The sequence below is a fragment of the Balaenoptera acutorostrata genome, chromosome 7 (genome assembly GCF_949987535.1).
Source record: "Balaenoptera acutorostrata chromosome 7, mBalAcu1.1, whole genome shotgun sequence".
NCBI lineage: Eukaryota > Metazoa > Chordata > Mammalia > Artiodactyla > Balaenopteridae > Balaenoptera > Balaenoptera acutorostrata.
Window position 1 is genome coordinate 23,899,771 of NC_080070.1, and position 17,563 is coordinate 23,917,333.

A 17,563-nucleotide genomic window follows, 5' to 3' on the forward strand; every position below is an offset into this window, starting at 1 on the left:
GCTTATTAGTTTTATTTCCCTTTTTAATTATAAAAAGAGAAACTTTAAGTACTATTTTAATCCCACTACTCTAATGCAAAAATTTTAACTTTCAAATAGTTTAACTTTCCAATAGTCTCAATTTTATAACTTCAATACATATACCTATAATTATGTATATCTGTATATAGGGGTTTTATTTAAACTGAGTCAACTAAAAATTAGAATCAGGAGTTTTATTCAAAATTCATCCCTTTCTAAAAGTTTGAAAATATGGGACAATCCATAGTTTTATACATTCAAAAAGATCACAGTATATTGAAGCAGTATGGTGGCTTATTCAGAATTTACTTCCCTAAAACTTTCAGTTCTTTCTGGGTAAAGAACAGGAAACAGAAATGGTTACAATTTTACTCAGGGAATTAATGCTCATTTGAGAAACAGGAAGCTAAATCCTTGTTCTCTGTGTAAGAACATAAGCTCTATGAGGGCCCAGGCTTTTGTCTGTTTTCCCCACTGCTAGATCCCTAGCATGGTTCTTAGAGTAGTTCCTGGTTCACTGTAGAAGTTCAATAAATAGCTGTTGAATAAATGAATTCGTCCAAAAAGGACAAGCGGTCATTGTACTACAATGACTAGAAAACATGAGGACTACACTTATTCCCCTAGCTACTCCCCCCTCACTATTTTAAGTTTGCTATTTGTGTTGTTAATTTAAAAAACAAGTGTGCAGACTCATATCTCATCATTTCAGATCAGGTTTCAATTTTTAACATAATGTATTCTATAAGTATGTGATTGTAAGAATATATATCCAGGGGCTTCCCTGGTGGTGCAGGGGTTAAGAATCCGCCTGCCAATGCAGGGGACACAAGTTTGAGCCCTGGTCCAGGAAGATCCCACATGCCGCAGAGCAACTAAGCCCGTGCGCCACAACTACTGAGCCCGCGTGCCACAACTACTGAAGCCCGAGCTCCTAGAGCCCGTGTTCCACAACAAGAGAAGCCACTGCAATGAGAAGCCCACGCACTGCAATGAAAGAGTAGCCCCCGCTCACCGCAACTAGAGAAAGCCTGCGTACAGCAACAAAGATCCAACACAGCCATAAATAAATAAATAAATAAATAAAAATTTGTGAAAAAAAAAAAAAAAAGAATATATGTCCAGGCTGCACAAAACCAGGCATACCCATGTCAAATCTTACCTGTGGACTCCAGTAACACTCTCTTCCACTATGCCCTTGATTTTCTTAAACATGTTGGGATACTTCTTATAAATCCAGTGAGTAAGATCCCCTCCATCATCCAAGATCTGCAATAATAAGCATCAATAATGTCATATTTCAAATTTCCCAAATGGTTATGCAAAGTAACTTAAGAGTCAGTATAATGACCAACAGTCATTACACTGAAGAAAAAAAAAACAGTGAGGGACTTCCCTGGTGGCGCACTGGTTAAGAATCTGCCTGCCAATGCAGGGGACATGGGTCCGAGGCCTGGTCCGGGAAGATCCCACATGCTGGGGAAGAGCTAAGCCCGTGCGCCACAACTACTGAGCCTGCGCTCCAGAGCCTGTGAGCCACAACTACTGAGCCCACATGCCACAACTACTGAAGCCTGCATGCCTAGAGCCCGTGCTCCGCAACAAGAGAAGCCACCGCAATGAGAAGCCCGCGCACCGCAATGAAGGGTAGCCTCCACTCGCCGCAACTAGAGAAAGCCCGCGCACAGCAACGAAGAGCCAATGCAGTCAAAAACAAACAAACAAACAAACAAACAAACAAAAAAACAGTGAAATGAAAGGCCAACTGTAATTCTCACAGCCAAGTGACCTTCCCAAATGACATACCCACTAGGATCAAAATATACAGCAGCGCAATGAGGATTTTCTTACGGACTAATAGCTTAAGTGATTACCTAGACCATTAGCTCTTGGCTGTACTGTTGGTAGTCAGAAAGCCTAAACTTGATATTAGCATATTTATATTGGTTGAATTCAGGACTTTAAATATCATCAGTAAAAGCTTAGTTTAAATAAAGCCAGATAATTAGTCTCCCTCCCAGAAAAATGGCTTACAAACGTGTATTCGTTAATCCTTTACGTCTCCCAAAGTACAGGCACTCTCCTATCCAAAATGATCAGGCAGCACTGTAGGGTTTTGCCTAGCACAGCCTCACACTCTCTATAAACCAAATTAAAAATAACTAGGGAACTGTGCAGCATGTAGGTGCGCAAGCATGCCTCTGAATAGCTCATCACTATTTCAGGTTGGGATTAAAGATAAACACAATGCTGTGCCCACTGGAGCTTTCATCAGCAGAGGAAAGTTTCTGAATTATAAATGAGCTAAAGAAAGACCGGATTAGAATACTATTAGGCAGTAGGCTGTGGCATTTCAGCCCTTCATCTAGCTGTTAGAAACGCTTGGCAGGACTTTCCAAGTTGTTACACCCACCCTCCTGGAAAGACCCACAGGACTAAGCTGCCCTCCACTGGCAAGCACCCATTTTGCAGTCCCATCAATTATCAACTCTACTACAAGTGCCAAAGATGCCATACTGGACCCCTGGGTACACAAAATCTCCAACCTCATGTCTACCACCTGATCTATTTTGCTTCTGCTCGTTTTTTGTTTTTTTTTGGCCGTACCGCTCGGCTTGTGGGATCTTGGTTCCCTGACCAGGGATTGAACCTGGGCCCTTGGCAGTGAGAGCACTGAGTCCTAACCGCTGGACCACCAGGGAATTCCCACTTCTGCTCTTGTTGTTGATCTATTTTCTCTGATTCCACTAAACCTTATTTGAGAGCAGGGATCCAAGGCAGGATTCTTATTAAAACTCTTACACTTGCTCCATACCATAAGATAGTGCTCCATTTTCTCCCAGTAGAAACCTTCAGAACAGATTCCCTAAGAAACGGAAAGGCTCCTCTGAGTTTCTCTCTCCCTTTTTACATGTATGAAATCCCTCATGGAGTTTTTCCTTGCAGCCTCTGATCCCTAGCCACACAAAAGATCAGAGACAAAAAAGACTGTGTCTTAGTCTCAGTATTCTCATCTACCTTTCCCTTTTAACACAGGTGTTGAATACAGGCAGGTAGGTGCTATCCCCAATATTTATTTAATGAATGTAGCCCATAATTCTCACCCTGTCGTCCTACTGCAGAAAATTATTGTCACCTGGGAATCTTCCTGAAGTTGGCAAGCAAGTAAAAGCACTAGATCTTGACAGGATCCAAAAAGATATGGATCCTGTTTCCAAGTTGTTCTTACCCTTGTCTTACTCTCTTCGTCAACCTTTCCAGCAGTGTGTGCTGGCTCTACAGTCTATAAAAGCTCTCCATGTACAATCGCCTGTCCTCCTTATGTTCATGACTATAAAATTAATGTTTTATTTCCAGTAGAACCCCCCTGGCATATCTTCTTTAGCACCTGTCAGTCACACTCCCTTCTGTCACCGTTAAACTCCGCTGGAATGAGCTGACTCATCTTATAGCTGAGTCCTCCCTCCCTTTCAGGATACAAAGGTTTTAACCCAGCTTCCTCAAACCAACACTTGGTGCAATGTGACCTGGATCACAGAATCCAGAAAGACAGGCTGCTTCTCTCTGCTGTGTCCCAGGTGAAGCCTGCTCTGCAGTCTTTAGCAGTAAGCAATAGTTGGACTAGAGCTTCAAGGATTCTTGTTTCAGTTGATTCCCTAATTTCTCCTCTCACCCATATGCAGAAAGGTTTGCAAAGCAGGAGTGCATCGTACTTTGTGAAGCTTTTTGCTTCCCCTTGTGAATCTAATATGCTCTCAGCCTTCAACACTTGATCTTTTAAAAAATGAAACAAAAATAAAAACTAAGCAAAAATTAAGACCCCAAAACTTTGCCTATTCATCTTTCTTCAGGTGAGAAATGAATAAAGAGAAGAAATTTGAACTTGGAATCCCTTCAGGTTTACTATAAATTTAGCACGTGATTCTAGAAAGAAACCTAAGTACCATAGGAGCTGTGTGTGCATGTGTGTGCTTTAATCATTGATGTTGTCGGGCGGGGTGGGTGGGGGGTAGGGGGTGGTGGTAAGCAGTGGTAGGGGATGGTAACTCATTAATCTTACTTTTTAACCAGTCATGTGTGAACCCTGAGCAGTATTTTAATGTTGCTGATGAATATGAGTGCTTCTGAGATCAGCACTGACAATGAAAAGCACTTTGAGGCTATAAAGAGGTTGAATATTCTTGGGATGTCCTAAGCATAAGCATCTAGTTCTGCCAGAAGCCTAGGTACATCAGATGGAAAAGGAAGCATTTGCCTTCCTTCCTGTTGGGAAACCCTCTCCCAGACCACACTCTCCCTCTCTATACCTCCAGGCCCCAACAGAATTGTGTTGGCAGAGATCTAACCCACCATGTTTGGCTGCCAGCCCTCCACATTCACACATCTATCAATGCACCACCAGAAGTCATCTTCTGACTCTCCTTTCCAGGCAAACACAGGAAATCCTGAGAAAAAAGAACAAAGAGAAACCATTAAAGCCTGAAAAAGGGCTGACCCTAAATTTTGGTAAGAAGATGCTGGTTTTCCCCAATTCCAAGCTCTCTCGTTCTGCTATACTTCTTGGGTTGACTTTCTTCAATGATTAGTATTGTCTTCAGTCCTTTTACACTCGCCTTTGTCTTTGGTGGTCATTTCACTCCTGTTAGACCAAAGAGGACAAACAAAAGGGCCAAGAGTATGACAGATGCTAAAAGTATGACTAAAGGCAAAAAAGAAGAAACCAGAAATATGTACTTCTTCATCCAGTCCAACTGGAATTCTCATCATTTCCCAACTACATTTTGATCTTTCTTGTTTCTATACTTTAGTCATCCCATCCTCTGCATCAGGAAAACTCTTACACTCTTCTCCCTCTGTTCAAGTGTTGTTATACTTCATTGTCCAGTTAAGTATCATGTTCCTAAGGAAGCCTTATAACTCAGCTGAAAGTGATCTCACATGGAATCTGAACTTTTATAAGCCCCTTGTTGGTATACTAAATGTGGGTTTATGATCTGTTGTGGCATTATCATATATGCCCTTGTACTATCATTATTTATATATGTGTCTTTTCTACTTAACCACAATATAAGATTCTGAGGGCAAAGACACTCTCATTTGTTCTTAAAGTAGGTCAATAAGCATTTGTTGAAAAAAAAAAGAGAAATGAATGTACATGTACAATTAATTGGACTATATATTTATATATGTGTACTTTCTATACATATTTTATACATTAATAAAAATTTTACAAACGAATGACTGTAAATGAAAGAACAAATAAAACGCTCAAAGTGCTTGCAAAAAGAGAGGTATGCATGCACTATAGAGCTTTCCCAGAATTTCTCAATAGCTCTGAAGCAAGTGTTTGGTATCCTGATCTGTGTTGGGCTATCAGAGAGTGAAGGCAAGGAACTGGCAAAGTCCAAACTTCTCTATTTCTTTTGTCCTTCAAGTGTCAGTGGTTGTTGTTATCAAATATTAATCTGCCAGGTCAAGTCCTGTTTACCGCTGAAGCAGAGCACCAAACATTAACTGCTGAAAACCAGTCAGACCACAAAATTATGCCTGAAGCATTTTCTTTTCTAATCCATATGACCTTAGACAGTGAATAATGTTCACTGGTGCTCTGACAAGGCAAAGCATTAACTAATAATGTGATATTAGACATAAGATGATATTTGTGACTGTAAAGCAACACAGTTACCTCGATCATATTTAACAAGAGAAGCCCAGAAAGAGGGCAAACTCATCAAGAATAGGGACCCACCAAGACATGTAAGCAACCTAAGTGTCCATCAACAGATGAATGGATAAAGAAGATGTGGTGTATACATACAATGGAATATTACTCAGCCACAACAAAGAATGAAATAATGCCATTTGCAGCAACATGGATGGACCTAGAGATTATCATACTAAGTGAAGTAAGTCAGAGAAAGACAAATATTACATGATATCACTTATATGCGGAATCTAAAAAAATAGTATAAGTGAACTTATTTACAAAACAGAAGGACTCACAGACACAGAAAACAAACTTATGGTTACCAAAGGGGAAGGGGGAGATTAACAGATACACACTACCATATATAAAACAGGTAAACAACAAGGATTTACTGTATAGCATAGGGAACTGCATTCAATATCTTATGATAATCTATAGTGGAAAAGAATTGAAAAAAGATAGATATGAAAAAAGAAAGATATAGATAGATATATATAGATATATATACACATACACAGTGAATCACTTTATTGTATACCTGAAACTAACACAACATTGTACATCAACTATACTTCAACTAAAAAAAGAATATTTCTTTCAAGACAACTTTAAATGTCAACTTTCCTTACAGATATTTATTGAAACAATGGAACTTTCTGGAAACTTTAGCCAAAGACAAAGAGAACACACAAAAGATCTTACCATTTTCTGCTAGAGCAGCAGCCACTTCATTGAGAGTGGAATAGATATTGCAGGCAGCCCATCGGCACTGTGCCCCCAGAGCGCCCAGAGTTTCCATAAGCACCTATATTAAAGAGAAAGCAGGAGATGAGCAAGCATGGGCCAAACAACTGGTCAAGGAGATTAAGTTTATATATTTGACAATGAGAAAGTACATTAGGAATAACTAACGCCCATGATTTTCAAACTGTGCTTTACAGAAACTTCAATACTTTGAGAAGAGGGCAAGGGTTGGGGGTAGGCATGGGGAAGGCTCCAGCTGAGCTGTATGCTTTTACTCATTTAACATATTGGGCCTCCCTGTAAGATTTAATTAAACCAAGGCTTTCAGTGCCAAACATCTTTTTAAAAACCACAAATTTATAGCTCTGCTTCTCCTTAGGATGTAGAAAGCTGCAAGAGAAGCTTCCACCTTAATAAGAAAAAGCTGGATAATCTACAAAACCATAACTTTTCTTGAGTACATCTAAGAGCTGAGGTCATAATGCAACCAAGGAACTCCAAAGAGCAACAAATCCCTTTAAGGAGAGCAGGAACACTGTTTCACCCTTGTCAGAGCACAGAAGGAAGGGGTGGCTGCCATACATCATGGTAAGAAAAAATAAGCTAAAATTTTAATGAATTAGTAAAGGCTGAGTGTGGGAAAGTATGTCAGTTTGGAACTTCTGGTAGCCCCAGGCACAAGGAGAGTTCATACTCACATGCAAGCTCTTTTCCAGGGGCTTCCAACCAGGGCTCACAAGAAAGATTGGGGGCAGGGAGCTGATTGGCTGGGCTCAAAGGTAAGCATGAAACCTCGGCACTTCTCCACAGTCTTCTCTCATAGGAAGCAAAAGCCTTAAACTGTAGCAAGAGGAGCAGGAATTATGCCTGCCATCAGGGACCAGGCAAAGAGCCATTGCTTCTGGGGAAGGGTGGAAGCAAAAACTCTGTGCTCCTGGGGGAGTAGCAGAAAATCATCTTGGGCCCAGGACCCTACATTGATACAAAGTAAAAATCTGCTACCTCTCCAGGAGGGACGGGAAAATATCTCTGCTCAAGACCTACCACCAATACAAGGCAAAATTTGGCTGCTACAGAGAGGAGTGGCAGGAACACTGAAAAAGTCCTACCTTCACAGAGGCCTGCCTAACACTGAGGCTGGACCAGAAAATCTAAGAACCCCACTTGCCCTCACCTTGAGCCTAGCTCCAGGAAACAAGGAGTAGCAGTCGCGTGCTGCAGCGGGGACATGCACTTGAAGACAGAGCCCCCCTGTGGCAAGCATGTGCAGAAGCAGCTGAAAGCCCGAGGGTGAAGTGCAAACACTGAGGAGTACGAGAGCCCTCCAGCCTGGGGGAATTTGTAGCCTTTGGTATGGAACAACAGAATTGAAATCCAGCCCAATTCATGGCAATAATGGAAAATAATATACTACCATTCAATGTAAAATCGCAAGGCACACCAAAAAAAGTGAAAAAAAAAACCAACCCATTGTCAGGAAAGTATTCAAGAGAACCAGACTCTGAGATGAGATAGATGTTTGATCAGACAGGAACTTTCAATTAACTATGATTAATATATTTATGCTAAGGGGTGTAGTGAAAAAGAAGGACAACATCCATGAACAGGTAGGGAATTTCAGCAGAGAGATGGGAACTATAAAAACAAGTCAAATAGAAATGTCAGAATTTTTTTTTTTTTTTTTTAAGGATCAGATTTAAGAATTCTTTCATTAGGCTTATCACCAGACTGGGCATATCTAGGGATAGAATCAGTGAACTTGAAGATAGATCAATAGAAATCACCAAACTGAAATACAGAAAGAAAAAAGAGTGGGGGAAAAAATCAGAAGAGAGCATCTAAGATCTATGGGATACTATCAATGGCCTAATTTACAGAAGGAGAGAACAGGGCAAAAGATATATATGAAGAGTTAATGGGCAATTATTTTTGAAAATTAATGAAAGAGGATCCAGGAACAATGATATCCCAATAGCAAAGAGCACACTAGTGTACAGATCCACTAAAAGGAAAAGGAACCAGGGCTCCTTGGAGAAATGGCTGATTCCAGGGATAGGACAGGGAAGGTACAAAATGAGCTTAGATCATCTTGTACGAGAAGAAAGGAAGTGCTCAAAGAAAGAAAGGGATATGTCAAGAGACAAGGCACAGAAGCCAGACTTAAGGAGTTCCTCTTGGCCAAAATTGGAACAATTTTTATCATAATAAATAATGATAGTAATGGATTATAACCCATTAAATAAAATAGGAAACAATGACTCCACACAAATACATAAATGAATGAATAAATGGAAAGTTTGATGAAGAATGGGATATTTACACAGTTTCGTATTACTACCTCACAAAATACTTATTAATTACAAAAGGGGAAAAATAACTTTTACACTAGAAAAGTCTGGCAGACACCACCTCCATCAAGGGATCAAAATGAACATCAGTTATGGGACAAATCGAAAACAAGTGCCATCCAATAGGATTAAATGAAAAAAGCACAGCATCATTTTCTACGTACTAAGGACATACTACAGAATAATTTGTCTATAATCTTCAAAGTGTCAAGGTCATGAAAGTCAAGGAAAGACTGATGAACTATCCAGCACTGCAGGAGACTAAAGAGATGACAATTAAATGAGACACATAACTATGGACTGGATCCTTTGGTTATAAAAAAGTATTATTGGGACAATTAGTGAAGCTCAAATGGGACCTGAGGATTAGATGGCAATAATGAATCAATGTTAATTTCCTAATTTTGAATGGCTGTACTGGTTGGACAGGAGAATGTTCTTGTTTGTAGAAAATATACACTAAGGTATTTGTGGGAGCATCATAAGGTTGGCAACTTACTCTTCAATGGTTCAGAAAAAAAGTTATCTGTACTGTGTTTGCAACTTTTCTATAAATCTGTGTGTATTTCAATTTTTTTTTAAATTATTAAAATAAATTTAATCCACTGATTTGATTCTGACTTACTTTCACTTCAGTATGTAAGATGGAGATAGGCTTCTTTATAAGAAGGTAGTATAGGGACTTCCCTGGTGGTCCAATGGTTAAGACTCTGCATTCCCAATGCAGGGAGCCCAGGTTCAATCCCCGGTCAGGGAACTAGATCCCACATGCCACCACTAAAAATATCCCACATGCCACCACTAAACAGATCCCACATGCCGCAACTAAAGATCCCACACACTGCAACGAAGATCCTGCATACCGCAACTAAGACCCAATGCAGCCAAATAAATAAATGAATAAATATTAAAAAAAAAAAAAGAAGAAGGTAATGTACCACCCTACTGCTTCAATTAAGAGCTCTTTTAACAAGGATAAATCTTTGGTGAAAAGGTTTGTTTTAAAATTTCCTGACAGTGCTTAACTTTGGGTACTGATAATTTTCATTTTTAAAAATTTGTATTTTCTAATATTTATATACAAAATAAAAATTCTAATTAAAAATATGCTCTAATTAAAAAAAAAATACGTGCAAACAACTCCACTAGGCTAACTCTCTCACATAATTCGTCTAAGGCCACAGCAGAACTACTCTTATATCTTAATTTCTTTACCTTTCAATATCCAATCCAATTTTTTTCTATCCTGTTTTAATTTTCACCTTAAAGAATTTCTGAATTTCTATAACTAGGATTCCTCAACGTGCCAAACAAAAGAATGATACTGAGACTTACCTACAAAGCAATATAAATTAACTAGAAAAGTGACTAGGACCAAGAATATAAGAACTATTTAAAGAACTATGAGTCAAGACTGCTGGCTATTAGGGCTCAAGCAGAAGTGAAGGCTGGTAGAAGTGGGAGGAGGACAGAGCTCAGAAGCTGGTTTAACTCGACTTTAAATCATTACTGTTTAGAGAGAGTAGCTAAGGAATCTGGTTGGAAGGAACTATGGAAAAACACCTAAAAAATATAAATATTTAGATCCAAGTCTATTAGAAACATGGACAGGAAACTGTTAACTATGATAGTTATTTCTGGAGCATGGGATTATAGCAGACTTTGTCTTTCTACATTACAGATTGTGGTAATGCTTGAATATTGTAAAATGAACATGAATTACTTCTGTAATCAGAAAAATAAAATAGAGATTAAAAAAACAAAGCAAAATTCCTTTGTAATTATTTTTTTAAAGGAAACAGAAAAATGTGGGGAGGGAACAATAAAATAATATTAAAATTGGTAAACTAATTTTGATTACTCCATTCAGGAAAAAGAAAGAAGGTAAACTTGAAGAGTGGTAATGTTTATGAGCCAGGGGGTAAAAAAGAAACTAGATGTAATTTAGCAACATGAGACAGTACAGAAGCACTAACTATTTTAAGCCACCACACTGAAGTCTCATGTCCCTGACTGGGGAAGCCGAAAAAAGGTTCCAAGAGTGTTTCTGCCTTGATTCATTAGTCTATAGCTCCAAAAAGTGATAGCTTTTCAATTTATTATACTAATTTTGGGGTGCCAAGGTATCCTTTTCCTCAGAGAACACATAACCCAGAAAAGTCTCACAGGGAAGATGCTAACAGTAGTTGTATCTTGAGGAATCTCTGCTGTTCTGAATAAGGAACGTGGCCACATAGTGTTGTGCTTACGAGACAATCTTTTGGAAGAGATCTAGTCATACAAACGACCTGGATCTTATAAATCCCATAAAAGAGTCCAGACAATTTCTTAATACACTGATTTCCTGTAGTGGTCTCATTACGGTTGGCAACTTAGTATGTATTACATCTTTGATGATGGCGACTCTAAGTCCGTGGTTCTCAGCAGAGGAACTTTGGAAAACCGTGGGGGCATTTTTGGTTGTCACGGTAATTGGTAGGGGAGTGTTACTGGTATTTAGTGAGTAGGGCCAGGGATCTTGACATTTCGAAAGTGTAGGACAGTCTCCCAGAACAAAAAAACCATGCCATATCTGGTACAATTTTCAAGTGTTCCAATGAAAAGTTCACATGAGTGAGAAATCTATTTATAATTATCTGAGTTTAGAACTTTATTCCACTTTACATATCAACAAAGGTATTGTTGTAGTTTTAATACAAAACAATAATAGTTTTTCCAAGAATGCAACAAGTGTATAAACCAAGAGAAAACTCATATATATATATTTTTTAATGTAACCTTATTTGGAAATAGGGTCTTTTTTTTTTTTAATTTATTTTTATATTTATTTTTTGTCTGTGTTGGGTCTTCGTTTCTGTGCGAGGGCTTTCTCTAGTTGCGGCAAGTGGGGGCCACTCTATCGCGGTGCGCGGGCCTCTCACTATCGTGGCCTCTTTTTGCGGAGCACAGGCTCCAGACGCGCAGGCTCAGTAGTTGTGGCTCACGGGCCTAGTTGCTCCGCGGCACGTGGGATCTTCCCAGACCAGGGCTCGAACCCGTGTCCCCTGCGTTGGCAGGCAGATTCTCAACCACTGCGCCACCAGGGAAGCCCGAAAACTCATATTTTTGATATTGTTGTTATTCAGAAATTTACAAAAAGTTGTTTATAATTTCAGAAAATTATATAATTTGGCAATATTTCTCTGATGCTCTGGAACCAGTAACACATTTCTATGTATATACATTTGTAGCACTCACATTCAAATAATGCTATAAGTAAGTACAAATATCTGACTATTCAACTCTACTTGTACCCAAGCACTTACATATTGAAATACACGTTATTTTATTATAAATTACTTTCCTTTTATTCTTCCTTCATATTTCAGTAAGATTTTACATTTATTTTTTAAAAATTATATGTACCTAGCTATGCTATATCTGAATTTCATTTCAAGAAAATACTGGGCCGTTGCAAAACATATTTTTTAATCAAAAGGGGTCAGTGAATCTGACAAGGGTGAAAATTACGGATCTAAACCAATCACGGTAACCCCAGTTCCTTTGCCAGGACTGGTGGGGCATGAGCATGTGATCCAGTTCTGCTCAGTGACATGACAGAGTACCCTGGAGGACTTCTGGGAAAGGTTTCCTTGCTCTTGGGAGAGAGGAAGAAATGGTCCTTCTTCCTCTTCATGTCAGTCTGGGATGGCTTAAAGAGCTGTAACCATCTTGCTATCAGCCTGAGGATGAAGTAAGCACAGAGAGGAGGCAGCTCCAAGAGAATCACAGATAGATGAAACTGAGCCCTGAGAGCCTTCATCTGAAGTCCACCTTACCTCTGGACTTCTAGCTATGTAATGTCATGAATTCCCTTATGTACAATCCAGGTTGAATCAGGTTTTCTCTTATTTGCAGCTGAAAGCAGCCTAACACAGAGGTGTCGTGTAGAAATGACACTGGAAGGGAAGATAAGGGGAAGCAGTGGAGAAGACTGGAGAAAGAATAAGCTTGGGAATCCGATATATTGAAGTTTAAATCTCAATTCTGTGGTTTACTAGCTGTATAACCTTGGACAAATTACTTAACCTCCCTGAGCTTCAGCTTCCTCATTTATAAAATGGAAACAGGAATATGTGCTTTTACATGGCCAGTATGAGGGTTAATGAGCACTTGTTAAGCTCGGAACTAGTGCTTGGCATGGTGCCAGCCCTCAATAGCTGGTGGCTGTTATTAACTATTGTTATGTGGAGAAAGGAAAAGGACTCACAGCAGTCTGAGCAGTGATGTGTGTGCAACCCACAATTTTGGCTCCAGCCAAAGGTTTCTCTCCTTGAGCTCTCTTCCTCAAAGCCATCAGCGCCGGCATTTCTGAAAAGGCCCAATACACATGCAGCAATTTTAGAGAGGAGGGATGAGAGGTAAAGAATAACAGAAAAATGTACTCTCTTAAGATAAGATCCTTCCCCAATCAGGTTCTCTGTTAGATTAAGCTTCTCAAGGGATCAAAACTTTAAACTTGATTTTTCTGTTATAAGAGACTTCCAGAGGTAAATGGTCCAATGTTTAATTCCCTATATCCCAGTCCCCCTTATCTAGTCTCTCCCCCTTTTCCTTGTACAGAGGTTCTTTCTAGACCCTCTAGAGTTTACTCCCTCCCCACAGTGTTTCCTGAGCCCATATTTCTTTTGTTATAAGTATTCTTCAAAATCACACTGAAATTTCACAAACTACTAGACCCCAGGATGTAAAAAGGAATTAACATGGACAAAAAGACACAGGCAGCTTGAGAGGAAAAGGTGTTTACTTTCTTTACCTTGTTCAGCAATTTCAATTTCTCTTCGTCCAAACTCTGCCTGTTTGATGTTCTTGACACAGAAGTCACTGTTTCCCTTAGAGTTCTTTTGCTGCTTGTCCCTGGGAGATGTCTCATCATCAGAGCTATCTGTATATGAAGCAGCTGGAATGACAGAATAAAATACCTTTAGAGGGAAAAAATGGCTTCCTCTAAAACTCCAAACCATGGAGTGAACTGAGGCTTTTCTAGTAATCCAGCACCTTGTAAATTTACACATTTGGTAAGCACCTAAGTGGCACCAAGGAGCTGTGTCAATCATCACCCATGGAAAGTGCTATCCACAGGCCAGAAAGAGGAAGCTGAGAGACGTTGCCAAAGACATTCCCCCTGGGTAGCATTAACTTGGAATCTAAGGCTAACTTTATCTTCAGAACATGCAGAAGTCCTTGAAAATGAAAAAAGAGAGAGGTTATTCCACGATAGCAATAGGTTCAAGTTCTTAATGCATGATCATGGTGATTAACCTGTGGGTTTCTGGGATCCTAGCTACCCTTCTCTGCTTGCTGCTTAAACACCTGATGTAATTTGTGTTTCAGTACAGTAACTGAACAGATAAGAATTAGAAAACAAGGAACCCATGGGAAAGTAATTAAGAACCACACAAAAAGTGTTTGTCTGACAAAACAGAGCTTTCTTTTTTAAGACTGGCTCTGATGAGGCTGAACTATGCCTGCAGACCCAATTAGACATTGACAATGAAGTATTCAGTGTGTTCTCCCTTCTTGCTGGCCTCAGTGGGTCCTGCATTAGGCATTTTAGATTCCCAAAGAAGCAGATAAATCCTCTTTCAGTATAATTAAATGCTCTGATGACTAATCCATTTAGCAACATACACTAGAGGGTGGAAGGTCTAAGACTTTTGATTGTGGCTAATAGGCAGCTACTGCTGCTGCCATTCCCATGTTTGACTGAGGTCTTTTTAGTCTTCATATAATTCTGTAGTTGCTAATCATTTGCTGGATGATTTGAAGTAATCTCTTTCTTTGATTTATGTTTAAGTTCCTGAGGATAGTTTCTTCCTAAGCAGTCCTCAAGGTTTTGGGGGGAGGAAGGTTGGGGACATAAAGCACTGTCTATAAAGCATTATATATTTCTCAATGAGATAAGAAGTACTTCCATCACTTTTAAGGGGAGAAAGCTGCAAAAGCTCAGAGCTCCTAGGGTCTCCTGATCTACTTATATCCAGAGAATTAAGGCATTTCTGGGATTTCTTAGCAAAGGGTCTATCTCTGGGAGGGCTGTAAAAGGCAAGTCTGACCTTGCCCAGTTAATCAAGCATGGTGCTACAAAATGTTTGGGCAGCAGGGGCCCGAGTGTCTCTCTTGGAGCTGGAAAACTGCCCTAGAGCAAAGTCCCAACACGAGGCAACAAGAAAGAACATGAACACCAGGGGAGGTGGGGGAATTAATAAATCCCCAAAGGGACTTTTGTTCTTGAAAGGAGATAATCTGTACAAAAAGTCTATGGTTCTCCCTCCTAGGGTGAGTGAGAGCTCAAAGTACCTTTGGCAACAGAGCCCAGAAACAGTTTCTTGGGCAGTCACCTGTTTCACCAATCAATACTCAGAAATGGCTTATGAGTCAGAGGCTTAGGGGAACCATGCTTCTATCACCTGAGAGAAGAAAGATAACAGCCATCCTAATCCTGATCCAAATTTATAGAAAAGTTGCTTTTGAAGAAAGTCTTCACATTCAGAGTATCCTGAAATTTCAAATCCTTTTCCAGAGCCATGATGATTTTTATGCTCCCTAATGGCCATTTAAATACAGTGGTTAAGTGTTCTGGAGTCAGAGAGATTTTGGTTGAAGTCTCAGTCTCTGCTTCTGGGTATAAAGTAGAGGCAATACCAGAACGTTTTTCATAGGGTTGTTAATTCATTCATGTATCCAGTCATTCACACATTCAGTTGTTCATTCAATGAACTTTTATTGTGCATCTACTATGTACCAAGCACAGTCTAAGTGCTGGGGATACAGGACGGATATCGACTGTCTTTGCCTTCATGGGATTTTCAGTCTAGTAGGTGAGTCAGACATGAAATAACTAATTACAGAATTAATTATTTAGAGTTATTCTTTCCATATGGTTGTAATATGTGCTATGAAGCAGACTATATAATATGCAGACATGATTTGTCAGAGTCAAGTTGTTGAGAAGATTAAATAAAATAATGTACGTAAAGTGCTTAGTGCAATGCTGGCATAAAGTAATTAAGCACTCAGTAAATGATACCTGATATTATTACTGGTTTTTGTACATATTTTAAATTCAATACCAAATATAACATCTTTAAGGGTTCTTACTTAGCTTTAGGATTTTGAATGGGAAAGGAATGACATACATACAATATTATTTAGCAGTTTCTTTTTTTCTCTACCTCCGTCATCTATTAATTTACCCAAGCAGCAGGTGGTTGAATGGCAGTGATGAAAAAGGTTGAGACTGGAGTCCTAACTCTACCTAGAATAGCTCTCCTCTCCCTATGCCTCTTCAGCTTTTAAGGACGAGTCAGGGGAAAAAAGCCAACCAAACAACAACAAACCCCCCTAAAATTCTCCTTAAGAGAAGTACTCAAATTTTTGGTTTTCTTCCAACTCAAAGAAAAAAATTATTTATACTACTTCCCTTTTCTAAAGGGAAAAAACAGTATTTTCTTTTCTTAACAGTAGTCAACTGGTTATAGTTAGTTCAACCAATCTTTTTCTTTGAGCCAAAATGGATTTGTTTTCAAAGAGCCCTTTATAGAGACCTGTTATCAAGTGAGATCCAAAAGTATCAGTTGTCTAGACTGTACTAATATGTGAATGCAAAATGGCTGACACACTTAGACCAAGAGAATGTTATTGTTGCAAACACAGTGGAAAGATTATTCCTGAACTACCATTTTTTTTTAATCCATAACTCATTTCTGCCACTATATTTAAAGTAGCATATTCATAAAAATAGTTGAGATAGAATTAAAAATTCTTCCTGGGAAAATTTAGAGAAACCCAACACACATATATATATATATATATACACATGCTTGAACAGTTTCTAAAGTGTTTGGAATTGTCAGCACATTCTGAAGCCCAGAGTCATAATTTAGTTAAAAATGAACAACCGATAATCAAGACAATCACCTACTGAAGTACAGGTCTGAGACCTTAGCTCTAGCTTCACCTCTAACTGGTTAAGTGACCAATTTTCAATTTATCCAACCATAAAATAGGGAGTGTAATAGATCCTCTCTCGCCCCATGCTCTCCCTTTCCCCTAACTCCCACCAGAAAAATCTTATGACTAAATGAGATAATCACAAAAAAAGGGTTCAATTTCTAGGTAGAAAAGTAATACTAAGTACAAAATAACTCTATCATGGGATGTTCTCTTGTTTCATGGTATCGCAGAATCAAAACATAACTTGGTGAATCACTAATCCACAATCGACCCCATGGAACTGGCATACATATGTTCTATGGCTCAAGCCTGATTAAGCCTTACCTCCTAGCAGCTGTGATATTGTGGGTTATTGCTAGGAGAAGAAGCAGTCAGACTTTTCGCTGAATTAGTCGTATTAGACTATTTTAAGTCAGGCAATTCCTCTTGGGCCCAATCTATTCATTTGGTAATGGAATAACAGTAATGACCTGTGTGTCAACGTGCAGCAGATTTCATTGATAACACTCTAGAAATATGTGAAAAGCTATGTTAGCAACCAAAATATAGACAAACAAAACTTTGTTATTTGGAAAAATCTGAAAATACTTCAAGCTTTAGGAGAACCAATTATGAACTAAGGAACTTTACTCCTCTTTCCTTACCCTTAACCAATTAACTCACTGCAAAGACAGCTTTTTCAGAAATATATCACTGAGAATGATCTGACTTTGAAAAAAAGTCTCTTCTATTCATTTGTTTTTAAGGG

General features: G+C 39.0%; 1 protein-coding gene across 4 annotated transcripts in view; it reads right to left on the minus strand.

Annotated features, from left to right (window-relative positions):
- The window catches only part of AHCYL2 (adenosylhomocysteinase like 2), a 178,472-nt gene that overhangs the window by 30,520 nt on the left and 130,389 nt on the right, over positions 1–17,563 (minus strand). For all 4 annotated transcript variants that reach the window (XM_028165190.2, XM_028165189.2, XM_007177175.2 and 1 more), the window contains exons 3-7: positions 13,616–13,759; positions 13,070–13,170; positions 6,431–6,533; positions 4,372–4,466; positions 1,184–1,290 (exon numbers count right to left, since the gene is read on the minus strand). In XM_028165190.2, coding sequence (XP_028020991.2) covers positions 1,184–1,290; positions 4,372–4,466; positions 6,431–6,533; positions 13,070–13,170; positions 13,616–13,759 — 550 coding nt within the window. The remainder of the gene's footprint in view (positions 1–1,183; positions 1,291–4,371; positions 4,467–6,430; positions 6,534–13,069; positions 13,171–13,615; positions 13,760–17,563) is intronic.